The sequence below is a fragment of the Netta rufina genome, assembly GCF_964035555.1.
Source record: "Netta rufina genome assembly, chromosome: 12".
In the NCBI taxonomy this organism is placed as follows: Eukaryota; Metazoa; Chordata; class Aves; order Anseriformes; family Anatidae; genus Netta; species Netta rufina.
Window position 1 is genome coordinate 8,328,665 of NC_140135.1, and position 25,752 is coordinate 8,354,416.

At 37.7% G+C, this 25,752-nt stretch overlaps 1 protein-coding gene across 1 annotated transcript; it reads left to right on the forward strand.

Annotated features, from left to right (window-relative positions):
* The first annotated feature begins 677 nt into the window (after window positions 1-677).
* On the forward strand, window positions 678-25,752 carry RADX (RPA1 related single stranded DNA binding protein, X-linked). Its single transcript, XM_084293887.1, has 15 exons — window positions 678-1,397; window positions 1,734-1,876; window positions 3,687-3,879; window positions 7,078-7,186; window positions 7,345-7,436; window positions 7,531-7,653; window positions 8,600-8,707; window positions 10,204-10,371; window positions 10,935-11,095; window positions 11,535-11,719; window positions 12,889-12,957; window positions 18,317-18,396; window positions 20,063-20,356; window positions 21,708-21,890; window positions 22,767-25,752. The coding sequence occupies exons 1-15, from the start codon at window positions 794-796 to the stop codon at window positions 22,910-22,912; spliced, it is 2,658 nt and encodes an 885-aa protein (XP_084150013.1). The 5' UTR covers window positions 678-793; the 3' UTR covers window positions 22,913-25,752.

Consider the following 25,752-nt stretch of genomic DNA (forward strand, 5'->3'; position numbering starts at 1 on the left):
CTAATATATATATATTGCTGTAGATATTTATGTATTAGTAAGTGCTAATATATAAAGTAATATAATAATAGTAATTTAATAAAGTGTTAAATGTGAAGTCCTTGATGTCCAGAACTTACTCTTGGAAGTGATCACGGGATCATGAAGGGAACAGAATGTCCTCGATGGTGATGGAGGGATGTGCGTCAGTAATAAAGAAGCAAGGCTGCACGTTTGGGGACCAGGAGGAGCAGCTCCTCCAGCTGTCTTATAACTCATCCGCACTGCTGGGAACAGCAGAGGAGGCAGATAAGGCAGATGTGAGCTGTTTAAAGCATCGGGGGCTACCAGTGCCAACACGCCACCAGAACAAACACCGCCTCAGGCGTTATCGCCCTGAGGGCGCAGGGGCACCGTTAGGCGCGCGGTCAAACCCTCCAAGAAACCGGGGCGGGGGAGCAGGTGCCTCACGGAGCCCCCTCAGCGCGCCGGGGCCGAGCAGCACCCGCCCCGTTTGGCGCCGGGGGAGCTGCAGGAGCCGGCGGGGACAGCCCCGGAGCCCCGTTGGGGTCCGTTCCGGCCGCCTTTCCGTCACCGTCCCCCCCCCACACACCCCACCCCGTCCTCCCGCCCACGATAGCGGCCGTTGGGCGCTGACTGGAACGCGCGCGCGCGCGCGCAGCCCCGCCCCAGGCCGCTCCACGGCCTCAGCCTCTGAAAGTAGCGGCAGGAGGAGGCCGCCCGCCGCCGCCGCCGTCCTTCACCGCCGCCTTCCGCCGGGGAGAGCGGCGGGGGGAGCCGCGAGGCAGCTGTCATGCAGGAACCCGGCCCGGATCCGCCCGACGACCCTCACGACGGCAGCACCCCCGCCTCCCCCAGCGGCGGTGGCGGCGGGGGGGAGGCTTCGTGGCTGCTCAGGGTGCTGGAGGCGGCGCGCGGCGCCTCCCTCCTCAGCGCCTCGCCCGCCGAGATGCCGCCGCTGACGGTGGTGGCGGTGGAGCGGTACCTGGCCGAGGCTCCGCCGTGCCCCCCGGCGCCTCCGTGCTCCGCCGCCGTGACCCCGCAGTACTGGTACGACGTGACCCTGGCGGACGGCTCCCGGCAGGAGCGCTGCCACCTGGCGCCCAGCCTCAACGGCCTGGTGCAGCGCGGCCACCTGCGGGCCGGCGCCCGCCTGCGCCTCACGCGCTGCACCTACCTCTACGACGAGCGGCGCCTCCGCTACGGCTTCCCCTGCCTGGAGGGCGTCGAGCGGGTGGCCGGGGAGCCGCCTGCCCGCCCCGCGCCCATCGCCTCAGCGCCGCGCCCGCCGCCCCTGCGCGGCGAGAGGAAGCACTACCTGCCCCTCTGGAACAACGAGGATCCCTACGGGGACGCCTGGGAGGCCGAGAAGCCGCCGGAGAAGGTGGACGTTGATGGTAAATGGGCGCCTGGGGGGACGGGGTGGTGGGTGCGGTGCTCCTCTGTGGGGGGATTTGAGGGGTTTGTCCCTCAGGGGGTGTCCCTCGAGCGCCAGCTGCTCTGGAGGTGGGTGTGCTGCTGATGGACAGCGCTCTGTGTCCTCCTGCACGGGTCCCTCTCCTTACAGTCCGTGTGAACATCAATAGCGCATCACACACAGGTGTAACTGTTTTGTGGCGTTACCAAATAAGCCTCTTGGAACGTGTGAACTCTTGCTCTGTGTGCTTTACAACTGAAAACCCTTGAAATGCCCAGTCGTGAACACTCTTCCCTTCTTCCCTCTTTAATGTCAGTCTCTAAGCTGACTTCTCTTGGTCATCTGGAAATGACGTGGAGAAGCAGAGTTCACTTCCATCCGCTGCTGGTCAGAGTGCTGCACAAGTCTAGGCTAAGGTACTACGGGAAGCCAGAGAAAAAAATGGATGTGCCGTATCAGGTAAGGAGGCATTATGGTATACATTAGTGCTCTTGAACAAATGTTATAGGATATTTGGAAGGTACTGTTTCCATGTTGTAAACACACAACATTAACACTCATGTTGTAGATAACTTTGCTTCATAAAAATGCTAGGCCCTTCCAAGTATGGAAATGGTAGAGTTGCTGGTAGTATGCACAAACTTTAGTAGATGTGTTTCAGTTACTATAGTCCAGTTGAGATTTCTCTGTGAAAAGACAGAATATTTGCTTAAAAGACTGCTTTCTGGTCTGTATGCTTTGGAAGCTGGAGTTAGTTTATCTTGTACCCCCAAAAATAATATTAATAACTTTTTGTCCCTTAATTCTTGTACCAGATGACTTCCAGATAAATTGTTTTTTTGTAAAACTTTCTGGTCTTCCTAATATGTTGAGCTTTTTGTGATATTTTATGTAGTGCTTCTTGGAAATGGAACTGCAGGTGTGCTCTATTACCCACAGCTGCACTCATCAGCTGCTCACTTATTTCTCCTGCCCTTAGAAGGGTGTTGAGGAGAAAATTGGAAGAGCAAAAGCAAGGAAAAACTCGTGTGTTGAAATAAAAATAGTTTAATTAAAAAGTGAAGGGAAGAAGGGGGGGAAACCAAAAGAGTGATGCGAAGGCAAGCTGATGCCTGTGCAGTCTCAGAGCAACAGGTACTTGGGAAAGACTGTCCCCCAGTTTCATTGCTGAGCATGATGTTATGTGGCGTGGAACATCCTGTAGGTCAGACCAGGTCAGCTGTCTCAGCGGTACCACCTGCCGGCCTTGTGGCCACTCCTTGCTTACTTGCTGCGTGGGCAGAGGGAGAAACAGAAAGGCCAGCAGTAGCTGAAACAGTGGTGTGTTATCAGCGCTGTTATAGTCACAGACATAAAACACAGCACCATGCACGCTGCTCTGAAGAAAATTAACTCCATCCCAGTCAGACTGCTTCCTAGAGAGCAACACTTCACAAACAGGTCGGATAACTCCTATTTTTTTCGTGGGGACAGAGAGGTATTGAACTTGTTAATGAAAGGCCATGTTCACCTCTTGTTCCACGTTTCCATTCCCTTTCACACAAAGATGAATCTGTGTCTTTTGCTGGAGATGATTCTTAATTTGTTTTGGTGGATTTCTACCTTGTAAGACTGTTCACTGTAAGACCGTTTTTAAAGAAAAAAAAAAAAACACAAAACAACAACAAAAAAGTATTACTGCTCAGTGATATGCTCAGTTATGGATTCAAAGCTTTCCCATTTAAGAAAAGTAGGTAGAAGTCTTTGTCATAAGCACAATTTCAATGAAAAGATGGTGGTTTGCAATGCAGATCTTCTGAGTATTTTTTCAGCTTGAAAATAGTCTTGTATCATGTTTTTGTCAAGAATGTTTACCCAATGATACTGCAGCTTCTCAACTTTCAAAACATGTTTTCTTATCCATGGAGGCATTTTGAAGTGTTATTCTAAATACTGCATTCTATCTGATAAGGAGGAATTGTTTTTCTATTGATTCTTGTGCACAGTATTTCCCAAACCTCCTCCAAAAAAGCATAGGGTGAAACAGGCATCACCTACTGTTACTGAGTACTAGAAAGGTAAGAGTTTGAGCTGTCATAGTTGTGGATGAATTTTTCTTTGGAAACTGGGGATTTCTTCAACGCCAGTATTCAGTGCAGGTTTTGGAACATACTCTGGATCCATTTGTAATAAGTGAAGCCATTCATGAGTCAAGTAGCTGATGCATTATTTAAAAAAAAAAAAAAAAATGATGATGCTAAAAGGTGTTTTCTTGTCCCTTTTTCTTTAGGCTTACTTTGAAGTTGCTGATAGCTCAGGCATGATATCGATGGTTTTGTGGAATTCATTATGTCCTGAATGGTATAACAGTATGAAGGTTGGCACGGTACTCCTCCTTGAACAGTATGCTATCAAAAACAGCTATCCATTTAAAACACAGCCAACCCCGGGAGATTCACAGATGAAGAGATTTGCTACAATTGGTTAAGTATTGCAGAAATCTGTTTTGATTCTGTGAAATATAGCTGTAAAAAGGGGAAATAGAAAGTAAAACAGCAAGTGATCCATTGCCAAGACTGATTGATGTGATATATATGTGTAATAACTTATTCTTCCCTGTTTATATTTGAATCACATTTATGAAGTTTTTTGCCACAATTAGATAAAAACCTTTAAAAAAATAAAGATAAAAGAATAAAGATAAAAATCCCTGATTTCAAGTATCGAGTTCATAATGCTGGGCCTCTGGTACTGAATTTTAGTCTGATTCTGCTTCTTCCTGATAAGTAAAACAGATAATTTTTTGTGCACTGTTTGCACATACTGCCAGGTCATTGAAGCGCATAGTCACCTGCTCTGACTGTAGGCTTTAGTGTGGTCAGGCCCTGGTGTATCTGCAAAACTCCACTGAGTAAAAACTTGCATTGGTGACTGCTGTCTGTACTGAAACAGCAGCACCATGGGAGTTCATATTTGAAGAATATTCCTTGACTGTGAGAAAGCGTTTTCTTACGTGCTGTTGTTTGACAGATATTCAAGAGCCGTGCCACAGAAATACAAGTGGTGGAATATAACAGTAATAGCCTTTCCACACTACATTTGGTCTACAGTTGTTTTATTTTCTCTCCCACTTCACTGAACCTGAGCTTTTTTTCCCCTTACATGCTTATACTCAGAACAAAACAACAACCAACATTCAGAAAATATAAACAGCTGCCTCGAAACAAGCAAATATGTGTTTTTGATGGATGATGTATGTATAACTTATTAACAATGACAGTTTCTTAATGCAGTTGCTACAGTGCATGAAAATAAACAATATTTTCACTGCTAGAAGCAGTGTATTCTCTGTCTAATGTATCTTCACCTTAAAATCAGATCTTAATGTGCAGTGTTTGTGATGAGTTGACAGGAGAGAGAGATGTTTAGCTGGGAAGGGAATTTTGGGAGGGGAGCTGATGATATTTATAAACCTTCCCTCAAGCAATCATAATTGCTGCAAAACCTTTCTGTGGGAAGAGAACAGAGTAAGATATGCCCTGAGGTGACTTTTGAGGCCAACAACTTCAATCCTAATGGCTTCGTTCACACTACACTACTGATTTCCACAAGCATTAGTGTTGATGGAGAGATCAAAATAGCAAATGAGACCGATGGGCCATAAATGATAGTATCTAATGGGAAACTTAAAACAATCAGTCTCTAGTGAAGTGCCACAGAGTACTTTCAGGCCACAGATAAATCTTTGGTTCATAGCAGCATGTACATGCAGTATCTTATTTCTTAGCTCAAAGCTCAGAATTTTGTCTCAATATGAACTTACAAACCATGTTGGGCCATGTGGTGGTAGATCTTGAGTCCATATATCCTACATATATCCATATATCCTACAAGAGGAGAGTCTGAAAAGAATAACATCTAGAAAATTTCCTAGAGCAGCTATAGTTGATTTTATGCAGCTCTTGGAGCATGATCAGGTGATACATTTCACCTTTGTTAACATAGGTGAAATGTAATGCCTCAGTAACTACTCAACATAAAACTCTCTATTTCAATTTTTAAAGCATGTGCAGGGGGTGTTCCAAAAATTCTTCAGATAGCTGGGTAAAGAAATCAATTACACTGGGTTGCTCAAGTCAACAATTACTTTGTTTTCATAATCAGTTCCAATTTGTAATTTGATCACATACCACCTTTCTAGTGTTCCGTATGACTATTCACCTGTAAATGTTTTAAAATGTATCTGTAGGGTTAACAAAGCTAGAATTCGTTAGTCTACAAGGGAAGGGGCTTTGAAAATTAAGAGTTCTACAAGATGGCATGCTTCTGGCATATGCCTGGTTTTCTGTGAAGCGAGTTCTGTGTCGCCCACTTGTTTCATTTGCAGAGTTGTATGACATGCTAAGAGGTGCTGTTCTATAACCTAAAACTTCTAAAGCTTAATTACTTAGTACCCTCATCTTGAATTCCACCTCTGGGCAATGTGTACGTCTCACACGTCACTGAATTTATGTGGTACTGATGAAAACAGCTGTTTCAAATAGCCTGGACTGACTTTCAGTTCTGAGTAATCCCAGTATATAATCTTTGGCTGAGTATATGGCTTTCATCTAATCTCAAAACGACCAAAATTTTTTAAAATTTGATGAATGGTTTCGATGGATAGAGAGGAGTGGTTTGTTTTCAGAAATTTTCTCACAAATACTGCCTGAAAACACCACGTGCAAAACCACATTAGTCCTCCAAATACATATCTAACAAGTGGCAGCCTGAAGAAAATTCTTAATCAGGTCTTTTTTTACATATAATGCCTTCCTGGTGTCATACCACGAGGGGGAAGGGCCTGATAAGGAAACAGCTGTATAGGTTATTTATTCTTAGCAATTACTTTTCTGTGTGCATTATTCAAATAATCCCTTATCTGAGCCCAAGTATCTTGTAGAAACGGGATCAGAACAGTCTTTTTCATAACAGCAAGTTTTGTCTCATGAGAGAGACAATAGAGTACCACTTAGAGCATTCTATATGCTGAAGCCATTCCTTCTGTATTCTTAGCTGGTTGCCATCCCCTGTCCCCCAATGTTCTACCATGTTTGTTACTTAGCATCTAAACACTTTGCTTAATAAAATAAAATTTTCAGGGGTTATGATATAGAAATGCAAAGACCTTCTGTCTTCTTGCATGCCCACGTCATTGTTTCTATCTTACTTATAACTGCCTGAACTGGTGTCATACACGGAAGTTCTCATGTGCTGGTTCTGTCTTCTGTCTTTCTTCATTGTCTGCAAAATAATTTTAGATTGTAGTGACACTTGAGAACAAAAATAAATATTTCATAGCTAAGCAGTATTGTATTAATTTATTTTGCTGTTGTTTAAAATACCTATCTGGAACAAACTAATCGGCTCATGTTCCAATTTTTCATTGGAAAATTTAGCATTGCTCAGATTCAAAAGTTGCATTGTGGAATGCTGTACCCGCATTTCTTTATCTCAATAGAAATACGAAGTTAGAGGATTTCGTGGGTGATTTCACAAGCCGTGAGACATGGTTGAAATACATCTTTTATGAAACTTTACCTAGTTTTGTTTCAGGTTTTGTTTTTATTTAAAACGAAAAGTGTTTTCTTCAGTTTGTATTCATGTTTTACATGCTCAGGTCTTTTTTTTCTGTTTGTCAGAAATCAGCCTTAATGTACGTGACCCACCTACCAAAATAAGTATCATTCCAGAAGAAATGGTTAAGCCAGAGTGGGGATTACCTGAAGTTAAATACCGCTTTATCACAAGGTAAAATGGAAATTAGTTGTTTGTCAAGCTGGAATTTAAATTTCATTAAATTACACTGAGTGTTAATTGGAAATGTGATTTAAGAAATCTCTTAAGAAAGCTTTATGTTTTGTCGTTCATTCATTAATACCAACATTTTTGTTCTGTTCTGTTTTTAGGTCAGAGCTGGATAACTTACCAAACAATCATTCTTGTGATGTTATTGGTCTTGTGACATTTGTAGGAAGGATTGAACGAGCAAGAAAGAGAGGTTTTTCTATAAATAAAACTTTAAGAATTTATCAAACCTTTTTTAACTTTCCGAAGAAACACTTATATGTTTTTCTTAATATTTGTTTATATAGAACGCAGTGAAGACTTCTGGCTCTATCGTTGGGCACATGCCATTGATGGGACCTCAGAGCAACCATTTATACTGGAAATATTTGCAACTTCTCAGCCAGATGTGTTTGAGCATATTCATCCAAGTATTTATCTCTTTACAGTACTTATTAATAACTGTTCATAATGTTTTTTCTAGTTGGTCACTAATTTCAAATTCTGAATATAATTGCCATTGATTTTTTGTTTAAGTGCCTTGGTTTATCTCCTCAAACAGAAAATAGCTGATCAGGAATTACAAACTAAAAAAAAAATAATAAAATAATAATAATAATAATAATAGTAATAGTAATAATAATAAGATAAAGTACTTGAAATTCTTGTCATACTGCAACCTACCAGTTAATCTAGACAGATAGAGGCAGCACAACCTGGGGTTCATCTGATGTGGTTAATTTCAAACAGAAAATTTAGTGAAGCACTCAGGGCAACACCTCTTTCATCAGAAACAACTAAAGAAGGCAGCTCTTTAAATCTCTTACTCTCTTTCTCCATAAATAAATATTTTTTTTATAGACAGGAATAATGTAAGATGATTGGATGAAGGGAGAGGTGAATGTGGAAAAGCTTTGTTTCTTTGAAAAAAAATATTTTTGGCAATACAGAAATCATTTGTGAGCTGTGTTAGTTATTTTCTGTGATTTTGTAATGTTACATTTCAAACTGGGGAATCCTTATGGATTTTTTAAAAGGCTTTAAATATTTCTCCTTGCCTTCTCTCTGTTTTCCTCCAAGCTACTCACCCTTCTTTTAACACTGTTATGTATTTCATTGACATCCTACCAGATAAAGTGTCATGTTTCAGTGCTAATATGTATGCTGAAATTTTCTTGCACATTTCTGAATTTGAAAATCTAATGCCATCTCTATGTTCTAATTCATAGCAAAGGCTAAATACATGCTGAAGGTCAAGAATTAAAATAACATGTTTAGACCACTTAATTAAAATTAATCCAGTATGAGTCAGTCTTGAAATTCTAAAACCAATTAAATACCGAGGAAAAAAGGTTTTTTGTTTGTTTGTTTTTCTAGTGACATACTTGGTGTGTACACAGATGAGAGTGGTACGGGACCTCACTGACAACCCTTCCAGCACAATTTACCTTACGACTTCGAACGAAAGTCAGATATTCATTACAGGTAACTTAAAGTAGTTTTAGCTCTATGTGGTTCTAATTGTAATTGCTTGGACTATTACAAAAAAAAGGCGGCATATTACATTCAGGTGAGGCACTAATTGATGTATCTTATGAAAAGTACAACTATTAGGTTAAGCCATATGTTTACTAAATCTTTTGGATTGTTTTAATCATTAGATAGTGTTGCAGTGAATGTTGCCAATATCTTAAAAAATTAAGTATTACTTGCAGCTTTTCTGGGTTACAAATTTCCTTGTTACAATTAAAAAAATCAGTATGTTAAATGTATTTTAGTTTATATTTTCACAAATACTTGAGAGCTGTTATGTTTCATCTTTCCCAATGCAGAGGCCCTTGTACAGAACATGTGGCCTGGAAAGGGTTGTCGTACTGGGCTTTGCTGAAGGAGCATTCCTTCTAGAAAGTCTTATTTGAAAACTCGTATCTGCAGTACAATATTCGTTATGGCCCTGCAATACTACACACTAGATAGCATCAGTCAGCATTTCACAGCCAGAATCAGGCATAGCTCGTTGTAGTACTTGGGCTTTTTGATCAGGAGGCAGATGTAGCACAGCGTTGTAGGTGAGTGGTGTAATGGCCTAATTGCAACGAAGTATGAAATAAAGTAGATGCCTCTTTCCTGTGTTTATCTGCCTGTCTCGTTTCTTCAGATTTCCTATTACATTACTCATCCAGCCTGAATCTTGCTGCTGACAAGGAGGAATAGGGAGTAATATGTGCTAAAAAATTATCTGAACATAGTCGTTTATACACACATGGTCTCTTCTAACAAGCTGGATAGGGTGTTTTGTGCTTAATTGGACTAACAAAACAAGCTAGTCTTTTTCCTAACAGGTGATACATATTATACCTAAATGAAAGGTTTGTGAGTCTTTTTTACTTGTTTTCCTTCAATATATTTTGTGCTTAGTTAGTTTTCTAATTATTTCTATTTTGAGCTTTTCCTCAGCCTAGCTTAACTTCATTTTATGTCTCTTTGCATCCTAAATGAGAACTACAGCTGGAGATGACAAACCATTGGATGAGATCTATTTCAATTCATAGCTTAGAAGTAGACTTGCTTATTTGAAATAGACAATTTATTTGATATAACTGGAATTTAGTCAGTATGTTGGTTTTAAACCAGACATCAACGAATACATGCCTTACCAGTTACCTGTCCGGATATTTGCTGAACCCTGTGAAGAGGATCTACCCGTTCTTTCCTGCTGAGGTTATAGAAGAATGAAGAATGTGTAGGTCTTTAGCAAAGGCAAAGTAACAAAATGATTTCTGATCATTTTATTGTTGCATATACTCATGTGAAAAAAATGTTCTAGTAGTATTGCCAATTGTTTTATTATTTAACATTTGGCTAACTTTCAGTATCAGATGCAAGTGTTAGCTGAGGAATTCAAGATGCTCATTTGAGAATAAACACTCGTGACTATAACCTACTTTATTTTTGATATCTGATTATTTTTGTTTTAAAAGGGTGTCACAAGGGCCAGCCATACACCAGAGATACCAAAGTGAAAAACTTCATTCACTGGACTAAAACACAGAGTGAAGCTGATCAAATGAAGAAAACTGTCATTGGTGGCTATTATCCTCTTCCACGACCTCCAAATAGCTTTCTGAAGTATTGTAAAAGTAATAAAGGTATGGTATTGTCAAGTACCTTTAAGATCTGTAGCCTTTTTCAGTTCAGTCTTAGTCCAAGCATTTGAAACATCAGTTAAAAAGTAATACAGTTATTATTAGTGATTACACAGATGTGTAATGTCTTCTAAGAAAGAATCCCTTTCGTGACTCATAATGTATCACAGGCCAAATCCTCATCTTACAGAAAGTCAGATTTTGCACTTTGTGCACATAGTTGCAGGAGAACTGTAACAACTTACATGAGCTTCAAGTCTTCCCAGAAGTTTTACTCTGACTGCTCTGCTAAAACAGCATTAAAGACAGTTATTTGGAAGAACATAATTAATTTCACCTGGAAACACAAATTTTGATATCTGTTAATGCATATGAGGGGGAAAAGGGCATATTAATTTTTTTCATGTGATGTAAACAAGAGGATTTAAAATCCTTCAAAAACTTACTTTAAAATCAATTTAATACTTAGTAATGTTTTTTTTTTTTCATTTTCTTTGAACCTTTCATTCAGACTTTTTGATAGTGCATTTCTTTAAAACTTTTTTATGGGAATTACTCTTTTGCAGTTGAATCAGTTTTGAAAGCCATAGGTGAAATGGGGAAAGAAATTGAAGATTTGCACTACAGGGAACACAAGCGCATTGCTATTCAAGGAATAATTAGCGCCATAAGATACATCAACTGTAGCAATGTAGCTGAAGATGCCTCAGGAGTAGAACCTGTTCAGGTACAGAGCTTGAAAATTAATGCTATAGCACTTAAGCAGCTATGATCATAATTAGAATTGAGAATATCGCATTTGAATCCAGAACTTGGCTACATTGTCTCTTGATTAGCTGTACGTGCTATTTTGAGAATGACATAGTTTTGCAAGTAATAGTTTAAAATTTTAAAAAGCAGTGATTCAGTGTTTCTCTGAGTTCATTGTAGCAGTCCTCTGTAAAACTGCATAGCTGTTTAGAAGCTAGCAATTTAACTGGCTAGATGATTTAATTAATGTAAATTAGAATGTGGGAGAGTGGATTACTGCAATTTGCGCATTGTCACTTTCTAGACAGAATTTATCTTACTCACTTGCTCTAAAACATACTTTAACACTTCCAGGGTTTTGAGTTGGAAGAAATAGCTCTGGGTGCTTTGAAACTCTTAATTAATTGTTATTGCAGAAAGATACTTCTCAGACTCTTGAAAGTTCTACCGTGTCCAAAGAAGATGGTGTTCAGAAGGAAAACCTTCAAACTAAAGAGTTTACGTCTTTTCTGGGGCCACAGTATGCTCCTGGGGAACAACAATGGCATCAAACTCCACAATCAAAAAAGAGCACAGTCAAGAGAAAGACAGAAGCAGAAGAGTAAGCTCTTTTCATAAATATGTAGTGTATCTTCTCAGAAACGTTCATGTAAATTAATTCAAAACCTAGGTCATAGAAAAGCACATAAGAAGGCTTTAAAAGGATATGTAGTTTAATCTTTAAAAGTAGTTCTGTGCTTTTCCTAGCATCAGGTGATGGCAGTTACGCCATTCAGGCTAATGGAGGATTGATTACAACAGAGGCATCTGATTGATAATGCTCTCTTCTTTTTAAAATTCATTGCTACTTTGTAATTCTCAGGGATTTTCAATAAAGGTAACTAACACTTCAACAATCTATAGGTTAGTGACCTATCTGTGAAACAAAACAAGTAATAGTTACAATGGTTTCTTCACTGGAATTGCAGAACTGGGAGGAATAATGTTTTAGCATAGTTATTCCTTAAATCCAAACATAAAAAAATATATATTTTTTTTTAACTTTTTTTCCCCTTTCTGGTTAAGGGAAGGTATTACACATAGCTGTAATTTGCTCTTAGAAAGGAAAGGAGAGGATGGTTATACGGTAACCTGAAGGCTTGAAATATCTCACAGCACTATGGCTCTGCTTGTGATGTAATTCTGTGAAATTTTATTGCACCTAGTTAGACACAGACAAAGGATATCAGTCCAGTATAAGAAAATGGGATAAGAAAAAAACTGGTGCAACGTTTTTAGTTTCAAGAGTAAAATATTTGCTTGTATAAATGTATCCTTTATTGCAATGTTTGTGCAAGTTCTGGTGGAATTGTACCAAGTCTTAAAAGCCTCGTTTATATACTGAGAAGTTTAATGTTGCAAAAATCTAACAAGTCACGTTTTTTGTTTTAGTGGATTTCACATGCTATAAAAGCTATTTTTTTTTCTTGACTTTTCACATTCTAAAGTCATAATAGTTGGAAGAGAGCAGGCATTTCAAATATTTTGCAGGCAAAATGTAATTAGGATTGAAAAGCTTACAATGAAAAATGGGGAATAGAAGTTCTGTCTTGGTAATGTCATAGCAAGCATGTTAGTGGATTTCCATTCCATAAGAAAAATGCCAACATTAGAATATTTTAGGTTCTGCCTGGGGAAGAAAAAAAAAAAAAAAAGGCAAGCATGTTCTTTGCTCTGTGTATTTCCATTTAACAGAATTCTGTAAAATAATGGTGAATTTCCTATCTTAAGGGGAAGTACATCTATTATTCCTGTACCATCTTACCACTATTTCACAAGGTCTGCAAGAAAGAAATTTGGGTAAGTCATGTGAAGTTAATTATGATAATTAATATTTGCAATGATGAAGCAAAGACACTTGAAATTAAATTCTTACAGGTTTGAAATGAAACTCTTATAGGTCAGGAATCTGCATGGAAGTGAAAGAACACAACAGAGTGGAATTTAATATTTTCTATTAATTTCCTCCACATTGATTCTAGGTCAAATATATTGGATTATTTTATTCTGAAACAAAATCTTGACTGTGTTATTAAACAAATTTTTAGAGAGCTACCCGTGCTACTTAAGGAATACCTAGTAACAGGGGTCCATCATGATAAATAGAGCAATATATGTAGTCTTTGTTTCAGAGAGATTATAGTTTAAATAGGAGAGTCAAAGGTAGGAGCGAGGAATGCTTAATTAGCAAGCAAAGTTAACAGTGTGATTGCATTAATGGATTTGCTAGTGGTAATTAAGCTATAAATCATCACTGGTGCTACAGAGGTGTAAGCTCACAGAGGTGTAATTGTCTCTGAGAAGTTGCTTGACTCCTTCCACTGCCCAACACTCAATCTTTATCGAACTTGCTTTGGATCCAGAAAATGATTAAAAAAAAAAAAATCCAGGTAGGAGTTTCAGATCCATAGCCCTGACAAAACTGGAACCTAAAGAGATGACTACATGTGGGAAATTATTAAGAAAGCAGAATGAATGTTATTTGCTAGTCTGGGGTAGAAAACTTCCTTCCTTCATGCAATTTTGTTTAAGGGTTGTAAATTCTTGTCATTTGTCTCAAACAAAGCTTGAGTAACCTGAATTTATGAACTCTGTGATGACAGTAATTTCAAATGTCTGGTGTTTTGGTGGTGGCAACTGGGGTTTGTATCATGAGTACGTGATACATGTGTGCAGTGGGATCCGTTAAGACGAAGGGACTGAAGCAACTAACATATGAGTAAAGACTGAGAGAATTGGGACTGTTCAGTCTAGAGAAGAAAAGGCTCAGGGGTTAGTACATTTGCTAAGTTTAAAGGTTGATATAAATGTATCAACATATATAAATAGCTGAAGGGAGGGTGCAAAGAGAATGGTACCAGGCTCTTTTCGTTGATGCCTAGTGATGGGACAAGAGGGAGTGAGCACAAACTTAAACACAGGAGGTTCTGTCTGAACATCAGGAAGCACTGTTTGTATTGTCAGGGTGACTGATCACTGGCACAGGTTGCCCAGAGAAGCTGTGGAGTCTCCCTCCTTGGAGATGTTCAAAGGGTGTCTCAACCTGGTCCTGGGCAGCCAGCTCTGGATATCCCTGCTTAAGCAGGGGGTTAGACCAGATGGCCTCCAGAGGTCCCTGCTAACCTCCATCATTCCGTGATTCTCTGTGCCCTTCACCTGCCTTCTTAGTTCACTTTCAGCACCTCTTCACTCCTCACTAAAGAGAATTTTTGGTGCTAGGGATGTAGCGACAATCACAGTGATGGAGGTTATGTAAGTTACTGACCATTCTTCCATGAAGATCCTTTTGGTAGACACTGCGTTTTCTAGGGGAAATGGTTGTCTGACTCTGCAACTCACTCATTTAGCATAACACCTGACTTTAATATCATGCACCTGCCAAACAGCAAGTTACATAGCCCTGGGGGAAACCTGGGCAGACCTCAGCTGCTAGGGTTTCCGTTTAACAGCAACCAACTTAGCTGGGGAGTCAGCACAGACACATCTTTCAGCTGGACTTGACACTTGCTGCCTTCAGGGACAAGAGGCTGTATAGCCGCCAGGTGTAAGGATGGGTTTCAGGGTATTGTGGTGCAGGAGTTTGCAGGAACGTGTGCCACAAATCCATTAGAAAATCAGGATGGTTTTCTGAATGGGAGGAATCACTGTTTTTCTTTTGCTTGCTGAGAAATACTTAGTTTTTCAGGGGGGAGGGGAGGATGGGAAAGAATGTATTCTCCCCATTTCTTAAAAGTGGAGAAAAAGTTAAGGCATGTTTTCTTTGTTCTCTGCTTTTCTCAATCTACTACTGTCCTCGCTACCTGTGTGTCCTGTACTCTATGCCATTAGTAAAGGAGGAGAAAGTCTGTGTTGGATTATGGGAAGCTGTTTCACTCTATATAATTAAAAGGTAACTCGTGTATTTCTGTAATTACCTATGTGGTTGTTCTGAGTTCTCCAAATTACAGGAGAAAAACAGAAGGCTAGCCTGAAGTACTTCAAGCTTGCATTGTTTTCTGTTCTGTTGCTTCAAAGTAGCAGAATGCCAGCTCTCACTGGAATATTCTAATATGTTTATGAAATAACAGTAAATATTTCTTAGTATGCATTATAGCTTAGATTACTTTGTGTCGAGTATTTTGTGCAGTATTTCAGAATGTGGTTGCATTGTTGAAGGCTTCATGTTTTTAGATAGTAATAGCTTATTTTAAGGTTCTTTATTTGACCGCCTCAGTACCTACATTTCTGAGGTAACTCATGTATAGGATGCCATCTAGTATTATCAGAATGCTTGTGAAATGGTCTGATTATTAAGGGTTTCAGAAAGAACGAGGTAAGAGGAAACTGATTAATTTAACACTACCATTAATATTTACATCCTTGCTAGTGGAGACACTTAAGAGAAATGTACTTTCTTTTTTACTAGCTTTTAATGTAAAGTAGTTCAATTGATATTTTTTTTATGAAGGGGGAAAGATCAGAAATTTTAGACAGGCTTATTTTTTTCACGGAAATGGGGAAAAAAAAAAAACACAACGGCTTTCTTAACTTTTTAATCTTTAGAAGCTTAGCACTGCAGGTACCACAGAGTTGCTGGTGTATTACATGTTCACATGCCAGACTGCTTAAAAGTGCCTTGCTTGTATGCTTCTGTCCTTGCAGTTTCACTTCTAAATGTTTAGTGTAATTTATCCCTTTTCTCATTTTCTCCATTTCCTATCCCTTCCAATGAGAACTAATGGACAGGAGAGTCTGCAGATTGCAGGCTGGGAATAGCAAATTTGTCGTGGCACAGGTTTTCATAAAGCTGGCACGGGCAAATTAGGAACATGGATGTTTTGGTTTACAACAGCCTCAGCACACAACACTAAATGGAAGGGTTTGGGTTATTTTAGAAACATGTAAGCTGTTGTGTATTCACACGTAAGTTTGCCTTGTTTACGAACCTAGCGCAGGTTGCACTGTGGACCCATCCACCACAAAGCAGTCCTGTAGCAGTAATGTCTTGGGCAGGCAGGTGAAAACCTTCCAGCCACAGGTTGTGTAAGAAGCTTGGGAAGAAGTGTGATAAGTTAGTTTCAAAATTTTTAAGAGGCAAAACTAGCTAAGTCAGAGCCTTCTCACCTTGGAAAACAGTTTGAAAAGAAAAACAAGCCAGTTTCATAATATCAACTTGTCAGCAGTATGAGTTGGTGTACTCCCGTGCTTTAACGAAGAGGGAAGTTAGTTGTCTTGTGCCTTACTCAAAGTGTTGATTTCTGAGCAAGCCTTTCATAACACTACTAGATTTTCATGTCTGTTGTTGAGAAAGTCTTGAAAGTAAGAATTAAGTTTTGTGGGCATTTGTTTTTAATTAGACAACTTCTGTTAATAGCTTTTGATAATGTCTTTAATGGCTTGAAAATCTATTAATATAGCTGATATGTAAATAGTTTATTACTGTGCATACACAGTAATTACTTTCTAGGTTAGTTAAGGTAAAAGGAATTAATTCTTCATAAAATGAAGCATTGTTTTATCTCAAAATAATACTATAGGAGTCATGATGTAATTACTGAATTATTTTTAGAAAGATAAAAATTTTCCAGCTACATTGCATCAGAAGATACAAAAATACCATTGCATGAAATTAGATACAACCTATTGAATTTATCTTTCTGAGGTTGCACTGGACCTCAAAATTTGAAAAACGTCTTGAACCCTACAGTGGCATTGAAGCTCATACAACTTTCTGTTTACTGATACGTTTAGCACAGCTCTCCTCTGTAGCCTGGTTGGGTTTTGGGGAGCAAATGCGGTCATGCTTCTCTATGGCAGCTTTTTGTTTCAAAATTCAGTAGCTGAAACCTTATTTGTATAGTTTGTGCTGTTTGAATGAGGATTCTTTTGTGCCTAGAGGTAGAGATCACAAGATAGTCACTCCAGTACTTGGGTCACACAACGATAATAGTGCATTTCGTAGAATGTACTTTCATACTCAAAAAAACCACAGTGTATTTCCTTTTATCTTTTCACAGCATCACTTCATCTTAGATATGTTCCATTTGTTATGAAACACAGAGTTTTCAGTATTTATCCATAATATGAAATAGGGAAAATTTGGAAAGAAAACAATAGTAATTACAACTGAAATGCAAAATAGCCCACCAAACAGCATGCACTGCTTCAGGCCCTTTTTCACTGTCTGTGTATTGTTTCTGTGTATTTGCAGTTATAATACCTTATTAGTAATTACGTTGGTAGACTAGAATTTCAGTGGTACCTGAACCAAGTCTTGCCTATATCTCAGTAGTTTGTGATGCAAAATAGTCTTTTTTCTTGAGTTTGTTCATACATCTTGTTGAGTTTATTATAAGAGGAGTGTAACAAAGAAGAAAGGAATAAATGAGCTTAAGAGCATATCTTTCTATGTTGTGGCTGTAGAGTATTTATGTTTTTCTCCAACATTTCTCCAAGATAATTGATTAGAGATTGTAGAGTATAGTTGCTAACCATTAGTTAAAAACGAAAGTATAACTTTCTAAATTTATTTATTTTATAAGCTCTTTTATTTTAGTATTTTAAATTTTAAATATTTTTATTTTAAATAAAATTATTTTTAAAATTAAAAATTCTGGTTTGCTTGATTTACCTCTTTATTATGACAGGGTAGCATGTGCAAAAGAAAATATTTGGAATTTATCATTTGGATTCTGGAGTGATGAGTCATCTGTATTCTTGCTTTGTGTTTGACTGCTGAAGTGTGCTGATTTGAAATCACAGCAGAATGCTGTGTCGTATTTTCTTTAGAATTAAGTCATAAACCTGCTGATAGTCTGAGATACTCAGCTTTTAGTGTCACGCATGCTATTTCTAGTAGGTGCTCAGTAGAGGGCAACAAATGCTGGCTTTTGAGTATAAAATACTTCCCTATCTACTCCATAAAGCAATGAAATAAAGCAGTTCTTATCTTGAGCTCTTGAAAATTGATTTACAGAGCATAGTAGGTCTCATTATGTCAAGCTGCTATATTACAGGTCCTGTGATGTGAAACCAGCTACCAATGCTCAGTCGTTCAGGCTTGATTCATTTATCACTAGAAATCTGTCAAGAACTGAACTTTTGCTGCATAGTGTTTGAGATTAAATAGACTTTAATGTATAAATATATATATACACACACTCTAACTTTCCTTTTATAGCTTGGACAAAGTTCAGCGTGAAGATTTCGTTCAAGACAAAAATGAACAGCCTGTATCAGACAGTTCACAGTACTACCCAGGTATGTCTCAAGCGGTTTTAACGTTACGTTTAAACCTGCTTCTACCCTTTAGGTCCAACACAAGCAACAAAGATATCCTTACAACCATTGTTTGTCAAGACAGTTTTTCTATGCATCTGGCTGTATTCGCCTCTAGGGAGCCACTGTATGAACTTGTTAAAGTCAATGTGCTCCATCATGTCCCTGATGTATTATAAAGGATGGCTGAAAGGACACTGTTAGGCTGTTTCCCTGTATGAGAAAAAAATTCTCAGTGTTTATACAAACTGCAGGTCAGTTTTGTACCTCAGAAGTATTGTGCAGTGGGCTTAGTAGCACAAGCCTTTGCATCTCTTTTTGATGGTTTTCTTACTATAGTGATCTGCATGTAATAAAATTGTCCATCTCCAGGAAGGTAGCTCCACAGCTACATTAGAATCTAATTAAAAGACAAATACAAGATGTGGGAGGAAATGAATGCAACATACAAGCCAGTAATGAGAGTGATGGTTGGGTTTTGGATTTTTTATCAGTTAATATTATTAAATATTTCTTTCTTCCTTTGCAATTGAAATATAAACTCATATTTTAAGTAGTTACTTTCTTGATATCTATTTTTGAATGAAGGAAGAAGTTAATTTATCAATTATCGTTTTGTGTAGCTTAGTCTGGTTTTTATTTCATGCAAATATTCTGTCATGTTTTCCTCTTTTCAAAGCTGTCTAGATTTACTCTGAGTCATGTAATTTGATCTGAAAGTTTGTCTACTGCTTGCATCTGTCCCGACATCAACATTTGTCAATTTACTTCCACCTATAGCTGTAGTATGGATACTGTTGTCCATCCTTTTATTTAGGAATGCCACAGCACATCTTAATGTAATAATGATGGTTTGCTTCTAGTCTACTGATGATTATCTACTTCGTTGTGTTTATTTAAAACAATAGAATTTACAGTGAACTTTCCCAAATGATTAATATATTGTAGATTGAAATTTTGAGGAAAGTTTCAAATTGGAGTAAAATTTATACAGTAACTGTTTAAAGTGATTTTTTTTTTCAAGTGAAAGAACAGCATTAGGTATTACATAGAGATCTGTTCTTCAGAATTAAGAAAACATATCCATAAGTAAGTTTGATAATTAATGGGTTAATTGGTTCTTAGTCTTCAGTGAAATTTCTCATGACTTTTAAAAAATGAGGAATCAGATTGGGTGTTCTCTCCTGAAATTATTTTTTACAGGAATTCCTGGTAGCTGTAGTGTTTATTGTGCTGTGCTCTTACTGTCTCTGGAATTGCTGGGATATTGTGTAGATACCTTAAAATGAATGTGTGTGGTTTCAATTAGGATGGTTTAAAATTAAAAAATAAATAAATAAGTAAATAAAATCCCTTGTACATATTTTAAACTTGCTTTCATGTTTTCTGGATGTTCATTGAGCAAATTATGTCCTCTCCAAATACAAGCCATAATGTTCAACATAGAGTTTTGAAATAAGAGGTGTAACTACAAGTCTAGCCTCTAAGGTTAGTCATATACTCCCGTTCCAGCTCTAGTTTCTTTCTTTTGAATATTCTGCTGTCTTCTTAACTGCGATGTTCTAGTGAATATACTTCTCTTCTACCAAAGAAGTGACAGGATTCTGTAAGTACATAAGCAACTAACTATTTGCTATGTTTATACTAGACCAAGAAGGACTAAGTGCTATACCTGAAACTGAAGAGACCAGAGGAACTTGTGATTCATGGCAGAGTGACCTGTGGGCACAAGTAAAAGACAAACTGCTGAAATATTTGCATCACAGCACAGTTTTTCCAGAAAGCATCCCACGTAAATTTGATTATGCGCACAAAGACTTACTTATGCAACAGTACAACCTTCATGCAGCTGTGTACCAGCCAAAAGAAATGAGAACAGATAAAAATATCAATGAGTTTAAAAGTGCTAGTGGCCTTGGGTATTATGAAGTGACAGTTCTGGGTAAGTATTTGGTAGCCTGGCTGTTTGCTATGCTTGGAATGACTTAAGGTTAGCCAGAAACTGAATAGATTTCTTCGGCTTAGTCATTCGAATTTGGGTGTTTAAGTTTTTTTTTTTTTTTTTTTTTTTTTTTTTTTTTTTTAATTTTTAAAGACATTTCAGTTCTCTGTTAAAAAAAGGAATTAGAATATTATTTCACCAGAAAGCAGTAATGCTTGTTAAAATTACCATCGTGTCATTAATTGAGATAATTGAATATCTTATTTCTATTGCCACTTGCCATATAATTGCAATTTTGTGTATAGGCATGTGTGGATTATTTGAAGGTTGTGTATAGTCCTTAAGCTGTTCATTATTACAATTAGAGAGAGAGATTCAGTTCAGTAAGTGAACTAGTCTGACATAATTAGGTAAATTATTCAATTGCACTTTATTGTCAGCTGATCTTTCTGTTGGAGCAGTACCCATCAGGAGCAAGGTAGTGTTCTTAAGGGAAAAGGACACCTTGAAATGCTTCTTTTGAGCTCATATCCTCACTGAGTTGTTTTTGCATTTATTTCTTAATTATCTTTTTTAAGTGCCTTTTTAAAAGTGCATTTCTTCCATACTAGAAAATGAAGAGCTTGTATTTTAGCCATACTCATCAACCACTCTCTGCTGCTTCTGGTTACCACAAAACATCAATTGATTTACCTTTATTTGTTAAAATATAAATATGCAAGGTGATGACAAACATGCAACAAGATCTGTTTGTTAGCATTACTTCGGGATATTAATGTTTGGTTTATTTTGCCATTAAAAGGAGAAGGAAATTGACTAGATTAATAGTGCTCATGTTAAGTTCGGGTAATTTTAAAGTTTCCATTATTTGCTAAGGGAGATTTTCAGAGAAGGTATTTAAACATTTACAGTCATTAGAATCCTGGAACATGGAATAAAATATTCAAGATGAAGGTAGCACAAGTACTGTACCACATGCTGCGTAGATACAATGAATGTAAAATGATTTTTTTGTCCTCATAGCAGAGATGAAGCTAAAAAGAAGTATGAAATGGCTTCCAATATTGATTTAATATTTCCTGAGCTAATAGCATTGATGACCTTAAATCATAATAATGTTGTAACTATCAATTTCAATGTGTATGTATACTTACATAGGTTTCTATTGAAATGTAGTTTTAGTCATCAGTTATTAATTAATGAACAAAGAGCAAGTGTGTAAACATTTTCTGATGATATATATCAGTGTTCAGCCTGCAATAGTCTGATTTTTCTTAATGAAGAAATGCAATGTGAAGTTGTAAATGGGCTGGAGATGAAGATTTCTGCTAATAAATATTTTTTTCGACAGGTATAAACCACGATGTAGCAGTAGATGTCGCATTTCTCCCACTCTTCTATCCTGAAAACCCACACTTACTTCAAATGGAGGACATTGAAAATGACACGTTACTGTCTTGCATGAGTTGCATCTCTGCTTATCAGCAGAAGACCACCAGCTATGGAACACTTTGTGACACCTTTCCACTTTCAAGTGAGACTGACTTTCACTGGCATTACTCATTTATCTTTTCTTATTCTGTATCCCAGCACAAGAGATAATCCTCTGTAGAAATTAATGTTGTAGATCAGGCATTGCTCACTTCCGTGACACATACGTGAATTTTGTTTGGCTACCTTTAAATAGATATAATACTGAATTTTCAAGGCAGTTTTTATTGGAGCTGTTTTGTACTCTGAATATAGTATTTTAATATCCAAATCACTAACTCCTAAGTGACCTAGATAGTATTTGCAGTTATTTGCCATATTCTACTGACATAGGAGTCAGTACTTGCGCCTGAGCATGTGGATATTTGCCTTGATTTGCTTGAAATAGAGTGGAATAAGTCAACTCATTTCGCTGATATCACGTGGAACAGCGGCTTTAATGCAACCTACACTGCCTATAAACTGAATTATTTGCCTATTATGCTTCTAGTTACTAGCACCTTACAGCACTTGTGCTGAGTGCTATTCACACATGACATGCTGCAAAATGCTATGTAGGCCTAGTGTTTTCCTGCATGTTAATACAGACAGATCTGATTTTATTCAAATACGTTTACTTTTCCTTGAATGATTCTATGGAATCTGAGAATTACTAATGTTTAAGTAGTGCATATTTCAGTATTTCTGTTTCTGATGCTATCATTTCTGGTGGATGAATTTAGTAATGAGATTCTACACCCCCTCCCCTCACCTCCACCCTCCAAAAATAATAATTCATAGTAGACCAGCACATAATAGTTCAAGTGTGTTTTTCAATGAAAGAAACTTGAACATACACACATAACTTTGTGGAAAACAGCATCAATTCACTTTGCTTTTTTATTGTATGTATATTAAAACTACTTTTCTTAATTTCTAGATGAAATTGTAAAAGCAGCGATGGATCTAGACGGCAAGCATGTTGTCTGTATCTTGGACATCTGTCACTTGGGTGATGATAAGGTGGAAGTCTTTCTGAGCAAAATCTACAAGACGGTGGAACCGGATGTGCTGGACCTAGTGTAATTTAATAACTTATTTTTGAAACTTAAATAGTGTTGAAAAGGAGGGAAATAAATTTGCTGTAATTTGAATACACCCTCTACACACTGCACTTTTCTAGAACTAGTAGAAAAAGATCATGATTCTTAGAGCAATTGTCATTCACATAAATGTGAAGGACAGTTGTTACCTTTATTTTTGGCAACCTGTGAACAGTTTTTTACATGATGTCTTGGTCACTTATGTTCAAGAAAGGTGAACAGGCAATGCAGTGAGCTAATCCTTTGATAGGAAACCAAGGAGTACAGCTGTGATCTCTCTATCTCTCCCCATGTGCATACAGAGCAAAAGTATGCATCAGGGTGAGAACTGAGAAGAGAGGCAGGCTTTTCCAATATTAAAGGCAATGTTTGCCTAAGAATTAACTGCAAAGAATTTAGGCTGAAAATTAAAATCATTTTGAGGATGTGAACAATTATGTCCCGAAGTGGTCTTTCAGTGGGAGGTACTAGAGACAGCCTCTTTAGGCTTGAACCTTACTGTGTTTGTGAAAGGGATTACATATTGTTGTGCCTTAGTACTGGGGGCTGGACTCAATGGTCCAAGAAGTCACTTTCAGTTCTTTTTACCTGACCAAGGTCAATTGCTATGTTTTAATATGTCTGCTTTTGTATATATAGTGTTGGATAATGAGTATAGCACCTAAGATTTATAACATATTTTATTTATTAATTTAGAAAATGAAACATTAAAAAAAAAGTTTTTTTTCTAGCTTTGCAAGAGAAAAAAATATTTTTAAGTAATATTTAGCTTGGCTGGATATAGTTCATTCCACCATTACTTTTTCTTTCCTGTTGGTCACCACTAGTGCTATCTTTTTTCTTTTTGGTGATAGCTGTAATCAGAATGCATGAAGGAACTCAGCAGCTCCAAGAAGCTGCTGCTTCCAGGAGGGCAAAAACTCAAGATTAGTGTCAATATGTTGAGCCTATACAAGCTAGCAGCTGCTGACTCCTGCTGAGTTCTGAACCAAGTCTTGCTTTTTCCTCCCTTTCGCCACTTATGCAACCGGATCTTTGGGAAATGATTCTCAAGCAGGATCCTAAAACACATTGCTGCTTGACAACTTGTCCATGTGCAATGCTGGTCTCAGTTCAGTTGTTTGAGAAGAAATGATTGCATTGTGGAAGCTTGCCACTTAAATTGTACCATTGTTGACTAATACTTTCCAGGTATGTTTTAACTGCCTGTTGGTTAATAGGGAGCATCTTTTTGAAGTACTGGCTCACTTCTTTGCTCTGGGGACAGTGGACTTTGTCTTCAGGTCCTTCAACTCTCTACTCTAACTTCAGTTAACGGTAATTGAAGGAGAAAGTTAACTGTCTTTATTATAGTAGAGTTTCAACGCAACTTCGTATAAAAAAAAAAATGTCCTAATGTTTAGGGAAAAAAAAAAAAGTTAAAATTATTCTGAATTTCTACCATGGTTTACAATTTAAAAATGTGTTAATGAGAAAAGTTTAACTTATATTGCACAAACTAAAAGTGAATTAAATGTGACTTTGTATTGTTTATATTTTATATGAATTGTAATAGTGTTAACTCTAGAGCAGTGTTTGTCAACCCATGGCACTGAAGGCAAAACGAACACAGGACAACCCCAGAAGAGCAGGGTGTTGCTTGCAATTACTTGTGTAATTTTGTTGCTCATGGGTATATGAAGATAAGAAGCCATTGCTCTAGAGTGAGGAAATTAGCACCAGCACTTCATGTACCAAACTGAGCCATGCTGACTGTGTCAGCATTTTTTTAATTTAGATATACTTCAGGTCGAAGTCTAATTTTAATAAAACCAGTATTTCTAGAAGCAATTTTAAAAAATAGTTATCTTTGTATGAAAGGACTGATGTGGCAAACAGTGTCACAGTCACTGTATTCAATTGTTCTAGACACTCAATTCATCTCCTTCAATAAAAATCCAGCAAAGATCGTTTGCTGCATTGCACTGCTTACTATACTTTAAATGTGTAGCATTAATCACTTGATTCTCCATATTAGGAGGTTTCCTAACTACAAAATGTATCACAATGATGTAGATTACGTGTAATGTGCACTTGAGACTTTTTAAGTGCATAACTTTATTTTACAGAAATAGTGGTTGAATTTTTTCATGGCAAAACCAGAGGAGGAGACACATTCACTCCTGTAGAATGAAGTGCCAACGTTAGAAGCATATGCTGTCTTTGGATAAGTAGACGATATTCAATGCCTAGAGAAGACTTGGAATTTATAAGACTTGAATACTCAGGGCAATTCTTAGGAGGAACCTACCCCGTCCTCGTACATTGAACTTAGTATGCCAACTTCAGGTTTTGAAGTGTTTTTTTTTTTTTGTATTGTTACATGATTCTACCAGTCTGTCTGTGTTTCAAAAGAGCACTGTATAGCTGGGGAGATGGTCCAGTCTGAAAAAACCTACTGGCTATTTTATTTGGGGTTTATCAACACAACTATAAACCAAAGTATTTTTGTTCCTGAGTCTGTCAAAATTTATTAATTTTGCCATGTGAAACTAACATAGCATCTTTACTCCTGCAAATTATGTCACAGAAATCATCTTTCTTGCTGCTGTGTATTGTCATTGCTGAGGGCAACATTCAGTACTGAACTGTAAAATTCATATTCACCCAAAGAACTGTATCCTGAAATCTGCATTTCCATGTTTCATATGTTTCCAGCATTAATATCAAAGTAAAACATAAGAAAGTAAACTGAGTGTGGAATTAATGGTACTTTTGTATGCATAAAACTCTGTAAGTTATAGATCTTAGAGGTAAGATCAGTTTCAACGTAATGTGATGTAG

Coding starts and splice junctions, on each gene's coding strand:
- RADX (XM_084293887.1), top strand. CDS start 794: ATGCAGGAACCCGGCCCGGATCCGCCCGACGACCCTCACGACGGCAGC. Junction 10,372..10,934: donor GTATTGTAAAAGTAATAAAG/GTATGGTATTGT, acceptor ACTCTTTTGCAG/TTGAATCAGTTTTGAAAGCC. Junction 12,958..18,316: donor TCTGCAAGAAAGAAATTTGG/GTAAGTCATGTG, acceptor TTCCTTTTATAG/CTTGGACAAAGTTCAGCGTG.